The sequence below is a fragment of the Suricata suricatta genome, chromosome 6 (genome assembly GCF_006229205.1).
Source record: "Suricata suricatta isolate VVHF042 chromosome 6, meerkat_22Aug2017_6uvM2_HiC, whole genome shotgun sequence".
NCBI classification, from domain to species: domain Eukaryota; kingdom Metazoa; phylum Chordata; class Mammalia; order Carnivora; family Herpestidae; genus Suricata; species Suricata suricatta.
The window spans coordinates 97211411-97228557 of record NC_043705.1 but is presented as its reverse complement, the minus strand read 5'-3'; the positions used below and the strand labels follow the sequence as shown (position 1 = coordinate 97228557).

The following is a 17147-nucleotide window of genomic DNA, read 5'->3' as shown; positions in this document are numbered from 1 at the left end:
CTAAAGTCTGAGGAAAGACCAACAAAGTCTTAAACGGCAAGTTAAAAGATTTTAGTGTGTAATGATATCAACGGACACTTATTGAAAGGTTTAGAGGAATGTATACGTGTGCGACATGATCAAAGGAACAGAAAGTATTCCAAAAATTGGAGGTAATATACGTCAAATGAAGACCTAAAATGAGCAGTACCCCTTGACAGAGTTGAAAGTAAATCACCTTGGGTGGGCATTCAATGATGTGAGATACAGCTGGGATTGTTCTGTGTGGAAAAAGGTAAAATGGACCAGAGGCACATGTTACGTTGTATGTTAAGCAGTATGGATTTTATATACTGAGACACAGGAAGGGAATGGCATGCACAGAAATGAATTTTAGAAAGATTGGTCTAAATTGGCACTGTCCAACTGAGTTTTCCAAGATGAAGTAGGTTTTTCTAAAATCTGTACTATCACAATATAACACTTAGTAATTGTATATAGTTACTGAGATGAAGTAGTTTTTCTAAAATCTGTACTATCACAATATAGTACTGACTAACTGTATGTAGTTACTGAGCACTTGAAATGCCCTTCATGAACTGGGGGAATAGATTTTTAAATTTTGTTTAATATTATATTTTACTTAAGGTACCTATCATCTTAGCACAAGTCTAGTCATAGTATAGGTCATGTGTGTGTGGTGGTGTGGTGGTGCTGGGACATTTGGAAAGTGGGAATGAGGAAAAGGAGCAAGGAGATGAGCTAGGAATTTTCAGGAAGAATAAAGACAAAAATCCTAGAAATCTGAAATGAAAAATATTTACTCTGTCTGGGGCTTAATGGACATTAAGGGAATAATGAGAAAGCTTTAGGTTAAATTCAGATTACAGACAGCCTCCCGTGCCAGATTAAGAGGTCTGGACTTTCTGTGTGGAGGAACATGCATCTCTTTAAGGCTTGCAAAGATTAGAATTATTTATGCAGAACTTTCAGAAATTTCCTTACCAGAAACTCAATTATGGTATTGAAGGGGCACCTGAGTGGTTCTGTCAATTGAGCATCCAACTCTTGATTTAGGCTCATGTCATGACCTCATGGTTGATGGGATGGAGTTCCATGTCAGGTTTCATGCTGACAACACAAAGCCTGCTTGGGATGGTATCTCTCCCTTCCTCCCTCCCTCCCTCCCTCTCTCTTTGTCTGTCTGTCTGTCTCTCTCTGACCCTCCCCTGCAAAAAGGTGCACTCTCCCAAAATAAACTTTAAAAATTATGGTATGTTCTCATGTACATATTTTGGTAGAGTCTTTTGCCATTGAATAGTGTTGGTATATCCCTAGGCCTTTCTTAGCCTGAGGAGACTTTGATGCCAAGGATTACAGTTTAGTCATGTTTTCCTTTCCCTAACCCCACAGAATCTAGTTGCTGGTAGAATGTTGAATGTAATTCCAGAAGAGTTAATAGAATCCTCAGCCATCATGAGGAATGGTGCAGAAACACATGGGAAGGACATGTATAGAAGTTAGCAGCCATTTACCATTTAAATATGAAAGTCCAAAAGTCCTCACTTCCCCCACAATACTCTAGACTCCATAAGCTCAGGGACCATGATTCTGCCCAGGGAGTAGGTATTCTACTCATTGTTTTGAACACACAACAGACCTGGAGAAAAATCTTTGTGCCAATTGAAGGGCAATATTTACAAGCATTTTTGGGGAGGCAGTGTTTCTTCTAGATATCATGAAGATAAATATGTTGTTAAAAAGATTTTTCCAGATTACCTTTCAAAAAGTCAAGTATACCCCACCTAGAGTGTGCAGCTCTTTGTTCACTTCTTGTCTGTACTGGAAATTATTTGTCCCCCAATATAATAGGCTGAAAATGAAATTGTTTTACTTGGTATTTCATTGATCACTACCAAAGCTGAGAATCTTCATGTATCTATTGATTTGCCATTCATTTTGTTTAACCTGGTTAAAAATTTGCGTTTCTTTTCTCAGTGATTAATGGGAACTGTTTGTATATCAGTGATATTAGCCTTTGATTTCTCATTTTGGAGATAGAGTATTCAACTGCAGTATTTTGCCTTTTAAAATTACCTAAAGCATTCTTTTAAAAAATCTTATGCTATCAGTAAACTCTATCCCCAACCTTGAACTTGAACTCATAACCCCAAGATCAAGAGCCACCTTGCTCTACCAACTGAGGCAACCAGGCACCCCTAAAGGAATTCTAACTTTAAAAAAATAATATTTTATTTTTGAGAGACAGAGGGAAAGAGAGACAGAACATGAGCAAGGGAGGGGTGGAGGGAGAGGGAGACAACAGAATCTGAAGCAGGCTCTAAGCTCTGAGCTGTCAGCACAGAGTCCCATGTGGGGCTCAGACCCACTAACTGTGAGATTATGACCTAAGCCCAAATCAGACACTTAAGTGACTGAACCACTCAGGTGCCCCATAAGTTCTCACTTTTATGTGCTAAATGTGTAAATTTTTTCCATTATGCTTTTTGTGTTTATGCCTTTTCCATAGTAAGATTATAAAGATATTCTCTTGTAGTTTTTCCTTGTGTAGGATTTATATTCATCCTTGGATACTCGGTCCATTTTAAATTTATTTTTGTGAGATGATATACAGATCTAATTTAAAAAATTTTCCCAAATGAAAATGTAGCCAACCAACTCTCCTGCTTTCCTGTGGTCAAAAGTAACCTCAGAGAAGGATACCACAAATTCAAGTAAATAATAAGGGTTAATTGAGTTAGATCTAATGCATTATCTCAATATCTATGTGAATTGTAGTCAAAAGAAAGTTATCTTGTCCCCACTTAATCTATTTAATTTAGAATCAGTTGTGAGATTCCGTTGGTCTTAATCTCCACATTCCCTAATAGAATGCTCTATACATAGCAGTGATTCAAATGTTTGTTGATTTAAAGAAGGTAAAGAAAAGCATAGCATTAATTATGCTTTCAAGTCAATCTAGTAGAATAATATATACTCTATTCAATGATATTTAAGTGGAGGAAGAGTCATGAAAGAGAAACAAAGTGAAGTCTTTGCTTTATCACCATCCTGACAAAGTGTCAATGATGTTGAGACAATATATGCAAATCATTCAGCTCCAGTCTCTGTATATAGTAGGTCCTCATTAGTATATGGTAGGTCACCAGAAAATATTGTTTTAATTATTTCAGGTGTTCATTAGGATTGAAGACTCTTCTACTGTATAATTTTAAGGTTTTAGGAAACAGTTTAGTATATGAAAGAAGATCCTAAACACCCTAATAAACACTGAATTTTAAAGGTTTAATATGGTTAACAACACAGCTTAGAAAAATCGGAATTCATTGTTAATTGACATTGATGGTCTTAATACAACCCAGACAGAAGAAGCTTATAAAAAATTAAAGAAAGAATGGACCTTAGTGGATGTTATTCAAATTCTGTCCTCTCTTTGCAGTCATAGCTTGTGTCTATTATATTCTAAATTAGGACAAAAATAGGGACTTAACTAATTTATAAAATGCTATGACTTTAAATATCGTATGTTAGAATAAATCAATAGAATACATTTATCTGAAGTGTTGAAATAACCACTTTTGACTTGGTTGGCATTCAAACCTTTTGGGCTTAGGAATCACTGATGTGGCACTTTCAGGGGATTTGATTTTATAGGCTCCTTGGCCCAGAGTTTTAAAAAATACAAAAAAGGATGTGGCCTTAGAGATAAGACAGGCATCAGGCCGTCACTGTGAAGCTGCTTTGCTTTTAAATGGCCTGTACCCAAGTTTGAATTCGTAATCTAGTGGTAGAAAAGCTTTGGATTTGCTGGCAAAGATGAAAGATGCTCAGAAGCTATTACCTTAAAATAGAAATTGATAGATTAATAGGCTATAGAAGTTTAGATTCTGACCTGAAGGGAAGTGGAGAATTGAATTGAGATAATTATCTTGTTAACTCGAGACAGAATTAAAGTTCACCTTTAAAAGAATCAGATCATTAATGCCAAAGTGTAGGTTCTCATTCACTTACATGATAAGTAAAACAAAGTTACTAAAAATTGTCTAGATTTATTTAGAATATTATAATTTGTAAAGTATCACTTAAACATATATTTAAAATATGCAGAAAGCTCTCAAGGACTCCAAAAATAGGGAGAATATTATTTAAAAAGAAAACCTCTCCTTGTTTTTCCTATCTAGCATATGAGAACTTGCATTTGCCTTTGGTATTCTGATCAAAGAAACAGGAAATAAAAGACAGACATTACTAGAGATAATCTCAAATTAAATGTCTTTACAGCCATAGCCTATGTCTATTAGAAGAAAAGCAGAGACCAAACTAATTTATAAAATGCCATAACTTTACAGAGCTCAAGTACAGATGAATCAACATAGAGAAGCATAAACTAATCAAGACCTACTTAATGTCAATAAGAAATTCCTACCTTTATGTTTCCAGGGATAGTTGCTAAATAATGGTTACTTATTGATCTCTGAGAGGAAACTGGTGGTTGAATGAAAGTTGAATTTCCCAGTTTTTGTCTGGGTCACTATCACTGCCTTAACCAAGTCTAATTTGGTCAAATGATAGTACATCAATCCACCAAAAGACAGTGTTAGGAGGTTCATAACTCCACTTAGGGGAGAGTCATTACTCCCTGGAAGGGTGTGGAATGACACCTGCAAGTGGGAAGGAAGACCTAGACTGAGGAGTGATCACTAACTCTGCTGACCTAGACTGAGGAGTGATCACTAACTCTGCTGACCTAGACTGAGGAGTGATCACTAACTCTGCTGACCTAGACTGAGGAGTGATCACTAACTCTGCTGACCTAGACTGAGGAGTGATCACTAACTCTGCTAAGTCAGTTTTCTCTGCCTGAGGCTTCTAAAGGACTTGATTTTCAAATTAAATCTAAATCTCCTAAATAAGTAGAGAAACATAGGCACAAAGCCAAATAATTAAACCAAAATGCAGGATTTGGATTTTGTTCTTTATGTATTCTATGACAAATTATAATGTAGTAAAGAAAAAAAAAAAGAGACAACATTTGAAAAGTGGTCTCATGTTTATCTCACATTGCAGGATAAGACATAATCTTGAAACTAATATTCTCTAAGAGTATTAGAAAATATAAATGTATAGTAACTGAAATATGCTTCCATAGTATATTGTCTAGTTAAATATTCATCTCCTAAAATTTCACTTGGAATCATAGAAAATAAAAAACATGACCTTGTAAAAGCAATGCATCCAAAATGATTTAAAAAGAAATAGAGACTTCACAGGTGCCTGAGTGGCTCAGTCAGCTGTGCATCCAACTGTTGATTTTGGCTCAGGTCATGATCTTACGGTTTGTGAGTTCGAGCACTGTGTTGGTTAGCAGCTGAAAGGGCAGAGCCTGCTTAGGATTCTCTCTCACTTTCTCTGCCCCTCCCCTGCTTGGGGCACTCTTTTTTCTCTCTCTGAAAATAAATAAACATTTAAAAAAATAAATACAAGTTAGAGACTTCAAATTGTGTCATGTTAACTTGTTCTCATGCATAGCCATATGGTTATTTTTTGATTCTTTTATTTCTCTACTCTAGGGATTATTTACATAAACTCCTTTTTTAACTCAATGTTCCAGAATATAGCTTTTTGCGTTTTCCTCCATGTTTAAATTTATAAATGCATTCTTTCTTTTGATCATTTATTCAACAAATGTTACTGAATACCTATTTGGAGTTAAATAAGATGCTAAGTACTGGTCGTGTAATGGTATGCTAATATAGGCACTGTTTGTGAACTTGTGCAGATAAATTCTAATAGGACAGATATTATAAAAATAGCCACACACACAAATCAATGAGAAATTAAGAATTTCAGTAAGTGTTATAAAGAAAAGCCATATATTTCGATGAAACATGAGAAAAATGTTTCAGCATAGAAATTTGGTTATAAACTGAGTAAAATAGGCATTTACTGGTGTCAGTCACTAGCATATTCTTCTATGACTTCTATAGAGAAAGGTCCTGAGAATAAGAGGAAATTTTTACAAACCTTAGGGTTGGTTATAGGCACTGTTCCCTTCCCTCCCCACCAAGCAAAAAGTTTTATATTGTGTGTATTTAAGTAGGCAGACAAGGCACCATCAAAAAAACACCTGAAGGAAGAAAATACTGTCAATATGCTAAAAAAAAAATTTCCTTCCATATAGTAGTCACGTTACTTAGAAAAGGATCAGAAATCAGCTTAGTCTGAGTCTTTATTTGTGTTTTAACCCAAATGGGCAGAAGATAGTTTTCTAATACCCTTTGTACAGAATTCTCAACTTAAATGTGTGAACCTGAGAATTCAGTATGTGCTTATTTTCAAATGCTTTGCAATTTTTTTTACTGAAATTAAACTGACATAAAATAATCTATTAGTTTTAGGTATATGTCATGGTGATTTGATACTTTAAACATTACAAAATAATCTCCATGATACATCTAGTTACCATCTGTTACCATACAAATTTTGTTACAATATTATTGACTACATCCCTATGGCTTATTTATTTTATAACTAGAAGTTTGTATCTCTTAATCACCTTTACCTATTTCACCTACTCCCTATCCCTCCCCACTCTGGTAATCAAGTTTGTTTCCTGGATCTCTGAATTTGTTTCTGTTCTGCTTTTTCGTTTGTACATATAAGTGAAATTTGTCTTTTTTTATTTTACTTAGCATTTTACCCTCTAGGTTCATCCATGCCACCACAAATGGCAAGATTTAATTCTTTATTATGGTGGAGTAATATTCCATTGTATATATTAATCTATGGATAAACACTTAGATTGCTTCTGTATCTTAGCTACTGTAAATAACATGGCAATTAATATAGGAATGAATATATCTCTTCAAATTGGTGTTTTTGTTTTCCTTTTGTAAAGAAAAATAGAATTGCTGGATTGTATGGTATTTCTATTTTTCATTTTTTAAGGAACCTCTATACTGTTTTCCATATTGGCTGCACCAAATTATTTTCTCAGCAATAGCAAAAAAGGGTGGTGCCTTTTCTCCACATCCTTTCCAATAACTTATTTTTTATCTTTTTGATAATAGCAAATCTGACAGGTATGAAGTGATATATCACTGAGGTTTTGATTTACATTTCCCTGATAATTAGTGATGTTGAACATCTTTTCTTGTGCCTCTTGACATTTGTAGGTCTTCTTTAGAAAAATGCCCTTTCAAGTACCACTTATTTTTAATTGGATTTTTAAATATTATGTAAGTTCATTATATATTTTGGATATTAACCTCTTATTGAATATATCATTTGCAAATATCTTCTTCTATTGAGTAGGTTGCTTTTTCATTTTACTGATGCTTTTTTTCACAGCCCAAAAGCTTTTCAGTTTGGAGTAACCTCGTTTGTTTATTTTAGTTTTTGTTGTCCTTGCCTAAGACTGATCCAAAAGTATGATATTAAGACTGATGTTGGGGTGATTGGGTGGCTCAGTCAGTTGAGCATCCAACTTTGGCATAGGTCATGATCTTATGGTTTATGAGTTCGAGTCCTGCGTCGGGCTCTGTGCTGTCAGCTCAGAGCCTGGAGCATGCTTCAGATTCTGTGTCTCCCTCTCTCTCTGCGCCTCCCTCCCCTCACTCTGTCTCTCTCTCTCTTCATGAAATAAACATTAATAAAAAAATGTAAAAGAGATTTAAAAATTGTTTTAAAGACTGATGTTGAAGAGCTTACTTGGTATGTTTTCTTCTAGGAGTTTCATGATATCAGGTCTTACATTCACGTCTTTAACCCATTTTGAATTTATTTTTGTATATAGTATAAGGTATTCATCCAGTTTCAGTTTTTTGCATGTACCTGTCTAATTTTTCCAACACTATTTATTGGAGACTCCTTTGCCTCTTTTGTCATTGACTAATTGACTATCAGCATGGGTTTATTGCTGGGCTTCCTATTCTAAATGCTTTTCAAGTTTGATAAGGGTTAGCATGGTGCTATTTTTCTTCTGTTCCAGGAGATTATGTGGTCATGTCTGTCTACTTTGACCTGAGCAGAAGAATGGGATACTTCACCATCCAGACCTACATCCCCTGCACACTCATCGTTGTCCTATCCTGGGTATCTTTCTGGATCAATAAGGATGCTGTTCCAGCCAGAACTTCTTTAGGTAAGACACACATCTATGTGTTTTAGTGTTTCAAGTACCCAATATCAATAATCTTAATTCCCCCTTCTAAGTTGATTTACTTTTACGTCAGTAAGCAATGAAATAGAAATGCTATTATGTTATGTTATATTATGTCGAGAGAGAGAGAGAGAGAGTGAGCAGGAAATAGAATCTTAAGCAGGCTCCTCGCCCAGAGCCTGACGCAGGGCTCAATCTCATGACCTTGAGATCATGACGTGAGTGAAATCAAGAGTTGGACGTTTCCCTGACTGAACTACCCAGGTGCCCTCACTATTTCATTTTGAAGAAAACTGGCATTAAAAAAGTGTTTCAAAGTTTTCTAGTTCTAGTTTTCCTTTATTACTTCCATTGGCTTCCTTTAGTAAATTTTCTTAATAAACTTCAGTTAAGTAGGGAAAAATCAAACTTCGAATTTCAACAAATTTTTGCTTTGGTTTCTGGGCAGTTATATTTTGGAGCTGTTCACACACCTCATAAGAGCTCATTGTTTTTATTCTTTCCAGATGTTGTATTGAGAGATGTCACTTTGGTAGACTGAAGTCAGCCAAGGTGAAAGTATTGACATCACAGATATAGGCAAACACTAAAAATCAAGACTATGTTTTTTCCCCCAGTAAACTGTTATCCATTTACCAGCACAGACTGATGTCTATTAATTCCACCACCCATTATTATCATAATGACATCTGAAGACTTATATACAGAGCAATTGGCCCTATGTAGAAGAACCACTGAGAATACTATTTTTGAAGAAATACCTGTGACATTTTGAGAACACCACCATACCCCCCCCCACACACACGCTTTTAAAATTATTTGAAATTGCTTGATGTATATGGTGATACTTACATGGATTTTCATATATTTTTCCTCATATGAGGAAGAAGTTTCACATAGATTATGTCAAAGCCACAGACTCACAGGGACATTGGAGTCTGTCCAATGAATGATATTTTCATACTACATAGAATTCCTTAATTAAGAATAAAGCTGTTGAAAGATGAATTACAAATCACAATCCTCTTTTATCAGTTATCTGAAAACTAGAACCACATCTTTTGCTCAATCTTTGGTTAGAGAGTCAATATAATCACAGTAGTGACTGGATTTTAAAACAGGAGCTTGTGTTTTAAAACCTGGATTTCAACCCACATGTATAATATAGGCTTGGGAATGCTCTTTAATTTGTTTAAATTACAGTTTCCTCAAGTATAGAACATGTACCATTTTCTGCACCTAACTTGTAGGGTTTTATTGGGTTATATGAAGTATTCTATGTAACACATAGGAAATGTGGCCTAGTAAGGCCTTAGAAATGTTAGCAACTACAGTTGACCCTTGAATAATGTGAGGGTTAAGGGTTCTGATGCCACTTATGCAGTCAAAAACCCATGTATAACTTATACCTCTGCCAAAACTTAAATTCTAATAGCCTATTGTTGACTGGAAGCCTTACCAGTAACACATATATTGTATGTTACATAATCTGTGTGCTGTATGTTACAATAAAGTGAGATAGAGAAAAGCAAATGTTATTAAGAAAACCTTAAAAGAAAGTACAGTACTATACTGCTTTTATTCACAATATCTGAATATAAGTGGACCCATGTAGTTCAAACCCAAGCAGTTCAAGGGTCAGCTATATAGTAATTTTCAGGCAAAATGATCTGTACCAAGTTATTAAAACTGAGGGCAAAAGACATTATGGGAAGAAGACATCATTTGCATGTTTAGCATCTTCTAAACCTAATTTAGTCTCCCATCTGTTTCAAAATAATTTTATTTTTCTGTTATATGCAGTACTTTGTTACAAGTCCCATTCAATAATTATAAGGTCCTGTCTAATACTTCAAGCTAAAACAAATCCAAACTATATTGAGCCTATTACTTTAGGACCATTACTTGTCACTGTGAGTATAATCCATTACATTACATGCTCACAAGTCTGTCTTTCACAACAGAATGTAAATGGTTTTTTCATTCTCAGTATAATGCCTGGTGCATAGCTGATAGCTCAGTGATTATTAAAGTAATGTATGCTCTTATGAATGGATGGAACAAGCTCATTAATGCCTTCCAATCTACCCATATCAAAGATATTTTAAGAAAAAGCTTTTAAATCAATCTGTTTTCTTGAAGTCCAGACTTGTGCTGGTCAAAACCTCTCTTAAGACCATTTCTCAATTCATTTCAAACACCCATTATGTGAATGCTCACTAGCAAAACACCATGGCAGGAGAAGGGGTCAAGGTGAGTGAGCTAAGGAATGAAGAATGAGGGAGAAGCCCCTGAACTCATAGCAGGTAGGTGTTCCTATTTATTGATCTTTGACTACAAGTATGCATGTTTCATATAGCACCCATGCCTTTTCTGCTCTTCACAACTGGATATAGAAGTGGAAATAATAATAATAATTATCACATATTTTAGGCATAAGAAAGCTGCAATGTTAAATGACATTCACAAAGCCACAGAGTCAGCAGATAGTACGTCTATCTGCAGCTTAGCTCATGGGACATATATTTGCTCTGTGTGCGAACCCTTGTTGAAGGCCTTAGTGGGGAAAGGTGGGCCAGCAGAACAGGCACAGTCTGTATTAACTTTGCTGTCTTACTTCTCTATGTCTACAACTTCTTAAATTTAACTGCACATTTAAATCACCAGGGTGCCATTAAAAGTACAGCTGCCTCTGTCCGATCCTAGGAGATGTAGATGTCATTTCTGAAGTCATGGCCTGGGTGTCAGGATTAAAAAGTAATCTCCCAGGTGATTCAAATGTGTGATCATATTACCTTTTCCAGTGTTTATAATCTAGAGTTAAACCAGATAACTCTAAACCTATGAGGACCTTAAGTGTCTTGCCACAGAATAGTGATAGTCAAGTTGTTTAATAAGTGAGATAAATATATCTGTATACTTATCCGACCACAAGAGCATGGGAAGAAGTCATCTTGGAGCTTGTAACACTTGATCGTAGTTTGGTACACAGGTGATAGCTGGTAAGCTTTAATCCCGGTTTAATGAGGAAGAATAAAACCATAAAAATACCAGCTGGTAATTTTCACCAGAGTAATCTGTAGTGAGGTAACATGCCTGAAGAGCTTACTTGATGCCAAAACTGGAAGAGTTGATAAAAACTATGGATATTTTTTATCTATCCCAGGTAAGAGAAGTCTAATTCTTTGCTTTGCAAAACTGTACTTAAAAACCACCCTCAGCTGTCTTGTTTTTGGTTGGTGAATCAGTTAAAACTACACTTGTCTGCCACTCATTCTTCTCTTCCCTGTGATTCCCAGCCAAAACTTGAAAATATCATGAAGCAGTCTAAGATTCTTCTTTTATGGCTGTGATAAACTTCCATGTAGCCTAAATAACATCTTCCCAACTTGCTTGATAAGTTTTTGACTTACATGTCTGGTGGAGTCCAGCTCCAGCATGTTGAAGGGCTCCTTGAAGGATGGACGGTGTTGGCAAAAGGGAGTGAGAGAGCCTTGAGTTTCTTTCTGATCACCAGGCAGTCATCTTTGCATTGACCTGAGAGCCAGCTTTATTTATGGAAAAAAATGTAAGGGGCCAGGACAGAAGTGGCATTTGTCTTAGACAATGATTTCTGATGACAAATTTCTTTGGTATGTAAGAATTTCCCACAACATAGATTGGTAGAAGATTAATGCATAATCTTTATCAATAGTGATTGATGTAGGTGATTTAGATGCTTATCATTTGGGAAAGGAAGGTATCTTTAGTATTTAAATGCAAGGCAATGTTTTTAGCATAGCAAAGGCAAAAGTTAGTTCTTTGTGAACAGGGGTCAATAGCCTGTTTTCTTGAGGGGAAGTAAAACAGGTTTCTCAGGAAATGTAATATTTGCTCCCATAATCACAAAAGAAGAAATTCCTATAATAAGTTCCTTCCCAAGATGCAATAAGCATATTTTAGGATAAAAGGACAAGTCACTCCCAATACCAATCAGCAAGGTGCCTTGGGGGTCGGTGCTCAAAAAATACTTGAGTGGGGGTAGATATCGGTCGCCATCTGACAGCAGGAGCCCTTGTAAACCCGCCTTACCCTCAAAAGGAATATTCTCAACTTGGTGACTTCAGAAATGGCTTACAACACATGTCAGACCTGTCAGATTTTCTGAAGTAAATTTATTTATAGCATCTACTATAAATACTGACATTTTCACTCCTCCATAGGTCAAGTGTGGCTTGAGGCCTGAAAGTGAAGGGAAGGCCAAGGTCCAAATTTAGTTTTTAAATTCTCTTCCCCCAAATATCAACTGTAATGAAGTATAGTCAAGAATTTCTACATGGATTAATGTATAGACAACTAAAGTGAAACTTTTATAGTTTGAGAAGCAGACTGCTCTTCTCTAAAATAAACCTTATATTTACTGATACCTTCCTAGGAACTGACACTTAATGAACATTACTTAATCTTCATCAGAGCACTATGAGGTCTGCCCGTTTCCACACCATCCCAGTTTGATGAGGAGAAACTTGACTATTGCTGAAGTTCTACCATGGCAATATGGAAGACCCACAGTCAACATCATCCCAAATTAGGGATATACACTAGCTCCTGAGTGTCTGGTGCTTTATGCTGCATATTAGTACATATTCATAGAGAATATAACAATGTGAGTCAAGGAATAGCATTTTTTTTATTTAAATATTTTACCTTTTTTTTTTGAAGGAGAGTGAGTGAGCAAGGGGTAGAGAGAAGAGTGAGACACAGAATTTGAGGCAGACTCCAGGCTCTAAGTTGTCAGCACAGAGCCCAATGCAGGGCTCGAACCCACAGACTGCGAGATCATGACCTAAGTTGAACTCATATGAACTAGACTGAGTCACCCAGACTGAGTCACTCTGAGCCCCAGAGCATAGCATTTTATCTCAGACTCCATAGGCTTGTATCTCTTCTCATCTCTGTCACTTACTACCTTAGACAAATTCCTTATTTTTTTCTGTGCTCATTTTTTTTCACCTGCAAAAAAAAACAACAAAAAACAAACAGTGATAATCCTCATTGTGAGGATAGTACATCAAGTGCCTGACACAGTACCTGACCAAAAAAGGGCTATGATTGTAGTTTACAACTGCAGTTCCCTTCATCATCCCTGCCCTCTGTGAAAAGCCACTGTTTTCTGTGAAGTGATTTCAATAAACACAAATCTTTCTCCTCTTGGGAATTTCATAACAGAAAATCCAGAAGAAGCTTGATTTTAACTAAGACATAATGACCCAAGAGAACCACATGGTTCTTGTGGCTTGCTTATTCTATAACTCGAAGTTTGTACTTCTTAATCCCCTTCACCTATTTTGCCTATACCCCTCCCCCACCTCTCCTCTAGCAAACACCAGTTTGTTCTCATGAGTCTGTTTCTATTCTTGTTGCTTGCTCATTGGTACATTTGTTTTAAGATTCCACATATAAATGAAATCATATAGCATTTATCTTTGATTTATTTTCCTTAGCATAATGTCTTCTAGGGTCATTGTGTTGTCACAGAAGATTTTATTTTTCTTGCAGCTGAGGAATTGTCTGTGGTGTGTATATACCATGTTATCTTTATCTATCAGTGGACACTTGGGTTTCTTACATGTCTTGGCTATTCTAAATGCCATTGCATTAACCATAGGGATGCATGTATCTTTTTGAATTAATGTTTACATTTTCTTCAGGTATGTGCCCAGACGTGGACTTACTGGATCATGTAGTACTTCTATTTTTTATTTTTTTAAGAACCTCCATACTGTTTTCCAGAGTGGCTACACCAATTTACATTCTTAACAACAGTGTGCAAGGGTTCTTTTTTTCTCCACATCCCTGCCATGACTGTTATTTCTTGTCTTTTTGATACTAGCCATTCTGATAGGTGTGAGGTAATATCTTACTGTAATTTTGATTTGCATTTCAATGCTGAGCATTTTTTCATGAGTATCTCCATCATTTCTGTGAATTTTTAGAAAAATGTTTAGATCATCTGACCATTTTGATTGGATTATTTACTTTTTTGGTGTTGAGTTGAATGAGTTCTTTATATATTTTGGATATTAACCCCTTATCAGAGATAGCATTTGCAAATATCTTCTTCCATTCTGTAGGTTGCCTTCTTGTTTTGTTGATGGTTTCCTTTGCTATGCAAAAGCTTTTTAGTTTGATACAGTCCCAATTGTTTATTTTTTCTTTTGTTTTCCCTGCCTGGAGAGACATTCAGAAAAAATATTGCAACGGCTGAAGTCCATGAGTTTACCAACTATGTTTTCTTTTAGGAGTTTTATAGTTTCAGGTCTTACGTTTAGGTCTTTAATCCATTTTGAGTTTATTTTTGTATATGATGGAGGAAAGTGACCCAGTTTCATTATTTCTCACCCAGCTGTCCAGTATTTCCAACACCATCTACCAATGAGACTTTCTTTTTCCCATTGCGTATTCTTGCCTCCTCTCTTGTAGATTGACCATATATGCATGGATTCATTTCTGGGCTCTGTATCCTGATCCATTTACTCATGTGTCTATTTTTGTGCCAGTACCATATTGTTTTGACTACGATAGCTTCATGATCTTGTTTCAAATCTGGGATTATGATACCTCTAGCTTTTCCTTTTGGTATATTGATAGAATCTGAATCTGTAGATTGCTTTGGGTAACATATTTTAATAATATTAGTTCTTCTAAATCATGAGCATGGTCTATCCACTTATTTGTTTTGTCCTCAATTTCTTATCATTTTCAGAGTTGGGTCTTGATTTCACTTCCTTGGTTAAATTTATTGCTAACTATTTTTATTCTTTTTTGACACAATTATAAATAGGATTTTTTTCTTAATTTATCTTTCCACTACTTCACTGCTGATGTGTAGAAACATAACAGATTTCAGTATATTGATTTTGTATCCTATAACCTTACTGAATTCATTTATTAATTCCAATAGTTTTTTGGTGGAATCTTTAGGGGTTTTTTTATATGCAGTATCACATCATCTGCAAATAGTAACAGTTTTACCTATTCCTTAGCAATTCATATGCCAGTTATCTCTTTTCTTATCTGATGGCTACTGCTGGGACTTGTGATACTATGTTGAATAAAAGTGGTGAAAATGGGCATCCTTGTCTTGTTCTTTGACTATTCACCATTGAGTATGAGGTTGACTCTGTGCTTTTCATATATGGCCTTTATTATGTTGAGGTACATTTCTTCTATACCCACTTGGTTGAGAATTTTTATCATGAATGGATGTTGAATTTTGTCAAAAGCCTTTCGGCATCTATTGAGGTGATGATTTTTTAAAATTTTTATCTTTGGTTTTGTTAATGTAACACATCATATTGATTGATTTGTGCATACCGAACCATCCTCAAATCCCTGGAATAAATATTACTTAATAGTATAAGGGAATTATTTGAATGATCCTTTTAATGTATTGTTTAGCTTTTAATGTAAAGCATTGTTTAGCTCAGTTTGCTAACATTTTGTTGAGAATTTTTATATCTAGATTTATCAGGAATATTGGTCTGCAATTTTCTTTTTCTATCTTTCTTTTTTGTAGTATCTATCCTGGTTTTGTTATGAGGCTAATGCTGGCCTCATAAAATGAATTTGGAGGATTCCTTTCTCTTCCATTCTTTGAATAGCTTGAGAGAGTTATGTATTAAGTCATCTTCAAATGGTTGGTAGAACTCATCCATGAAGGGGTCTTGTCTTTGGCTTTAGTATGTTAGGAGTTGTTTGAATACCAATTCAATTTCATTACTAGTAATTAGCCTGTTCATTAAAAATTTTTTTCCTGATTCAGTCTTAAAAGATTGTATATTTCTAGAAATTTATCTAGGCTACTAGGCTATACATTTTTGGCATACATTTTTCAAAGTGGTCTTTTACTTTTTTATTTCTCTCTTATCAGTTATAGCTTCTTTCATTTCTGAATTTGAATCCTTTCTCTTTATTTCTTGATTAGTCTTACTAAATATTTCTCAATTTTATCTTTTAAAAGAACAGGTTTTAATTTATTTTCTTTTTCAGTCTCTACTTCATTTATTTCCACTCTGATGTTTATCATTTCCTTCCTTCTACTATCCTTAGGCTTCATTCTTCTTTTTCTAGTTCCTTGAGGTGTAAGGTTAGGTTTGAGATTAAGTTTTTTTTAAATAGTTTATTGTCAAATTGGTTCCCATACAACACCCAGTGCTCTCCCCACAAGTGCCCTCCTCCAACACCACCACCTCTTTTCCCCCCTTCCCCTTCCCCTTCAACCCTCAGATCATTTTCCATATTCAATAGACTCTCAAGTTTTGCATCCCTCTCTCTCCCCAACTCTCTTTCCCTCCTCCCCTCCCCCTGGTCCTCCATTAGGTTTCTCCTGTTCTCCTGCTAGACCTATGAGTGCAAACATATGGTATCTGTCCTTCTCTGCCTGACTTATTTCGCTTAGCATGACACCCTCAAGGTCCATCCACTTTCCTACAAATGGCCATATTTCATTCTTTCTCATTGCCTGTAATACTCCACTGTATATATATATATATACACATACATATATATATATGTGGTGTGTGTATATATATATACATATATATATATACACACACCACATCTTCTTGATCCACTCATCAGGTGATGGACATTTAGGCTCTTTCCATAGTTTGGCTATTCTTGACAGTGCAGCTATGAACATTGGGGGTACATGTGCTCCTATGCAGCAGCACTTCTGTATCCCTTGGGTAAATCCCTAGCAGTGCTATTGCTGGGTCATAAGGGAGTTCTAAGGATAGTTTTTTGAGGAACCTCCACACTGTTTTCCAGAGCAGCTGCACCAGTTTACATTCCCATCAACAGTGTAGGAGGGTGACCATGTCTCCACACCCTCGCCAGATTCTGTAGTCTCTTGATTTGTTCATTTTAGCCACTCTGACTGGTGTGAGGTGGTATCTCAGTGTGGTTTTGATTTGTGTTTCCCTGATGAGTGATGTTGAGCATC

At 35.7% G+C, this 17147-nt stretch overlaps 1 protein-coding gene across 2 annotated transcripts in view; it reads left to right on the top strand.

The window, feature by feature from the left end:
* The window catches only part of GABRG2 (gamma-aminobutyric acid type A receptor gamma2 subunit), a 110426-nt gene that overhangs the window by 78572 nt on the left and 14707 nt on the right, over positions 1–17147 (top strand). For both annotated transcript variants that reach the window (XM_029942906.1, XM_029942905.1), the window contains exon 7: positions 7991–8143. In XM_029942906.1, the coding sequence (XP_029798766.1) occupies positions 7991–8143 (153 nt within the window). The remainder of the gene's footprint in view (positions 1–7990; positions 8144–17147) is intronic.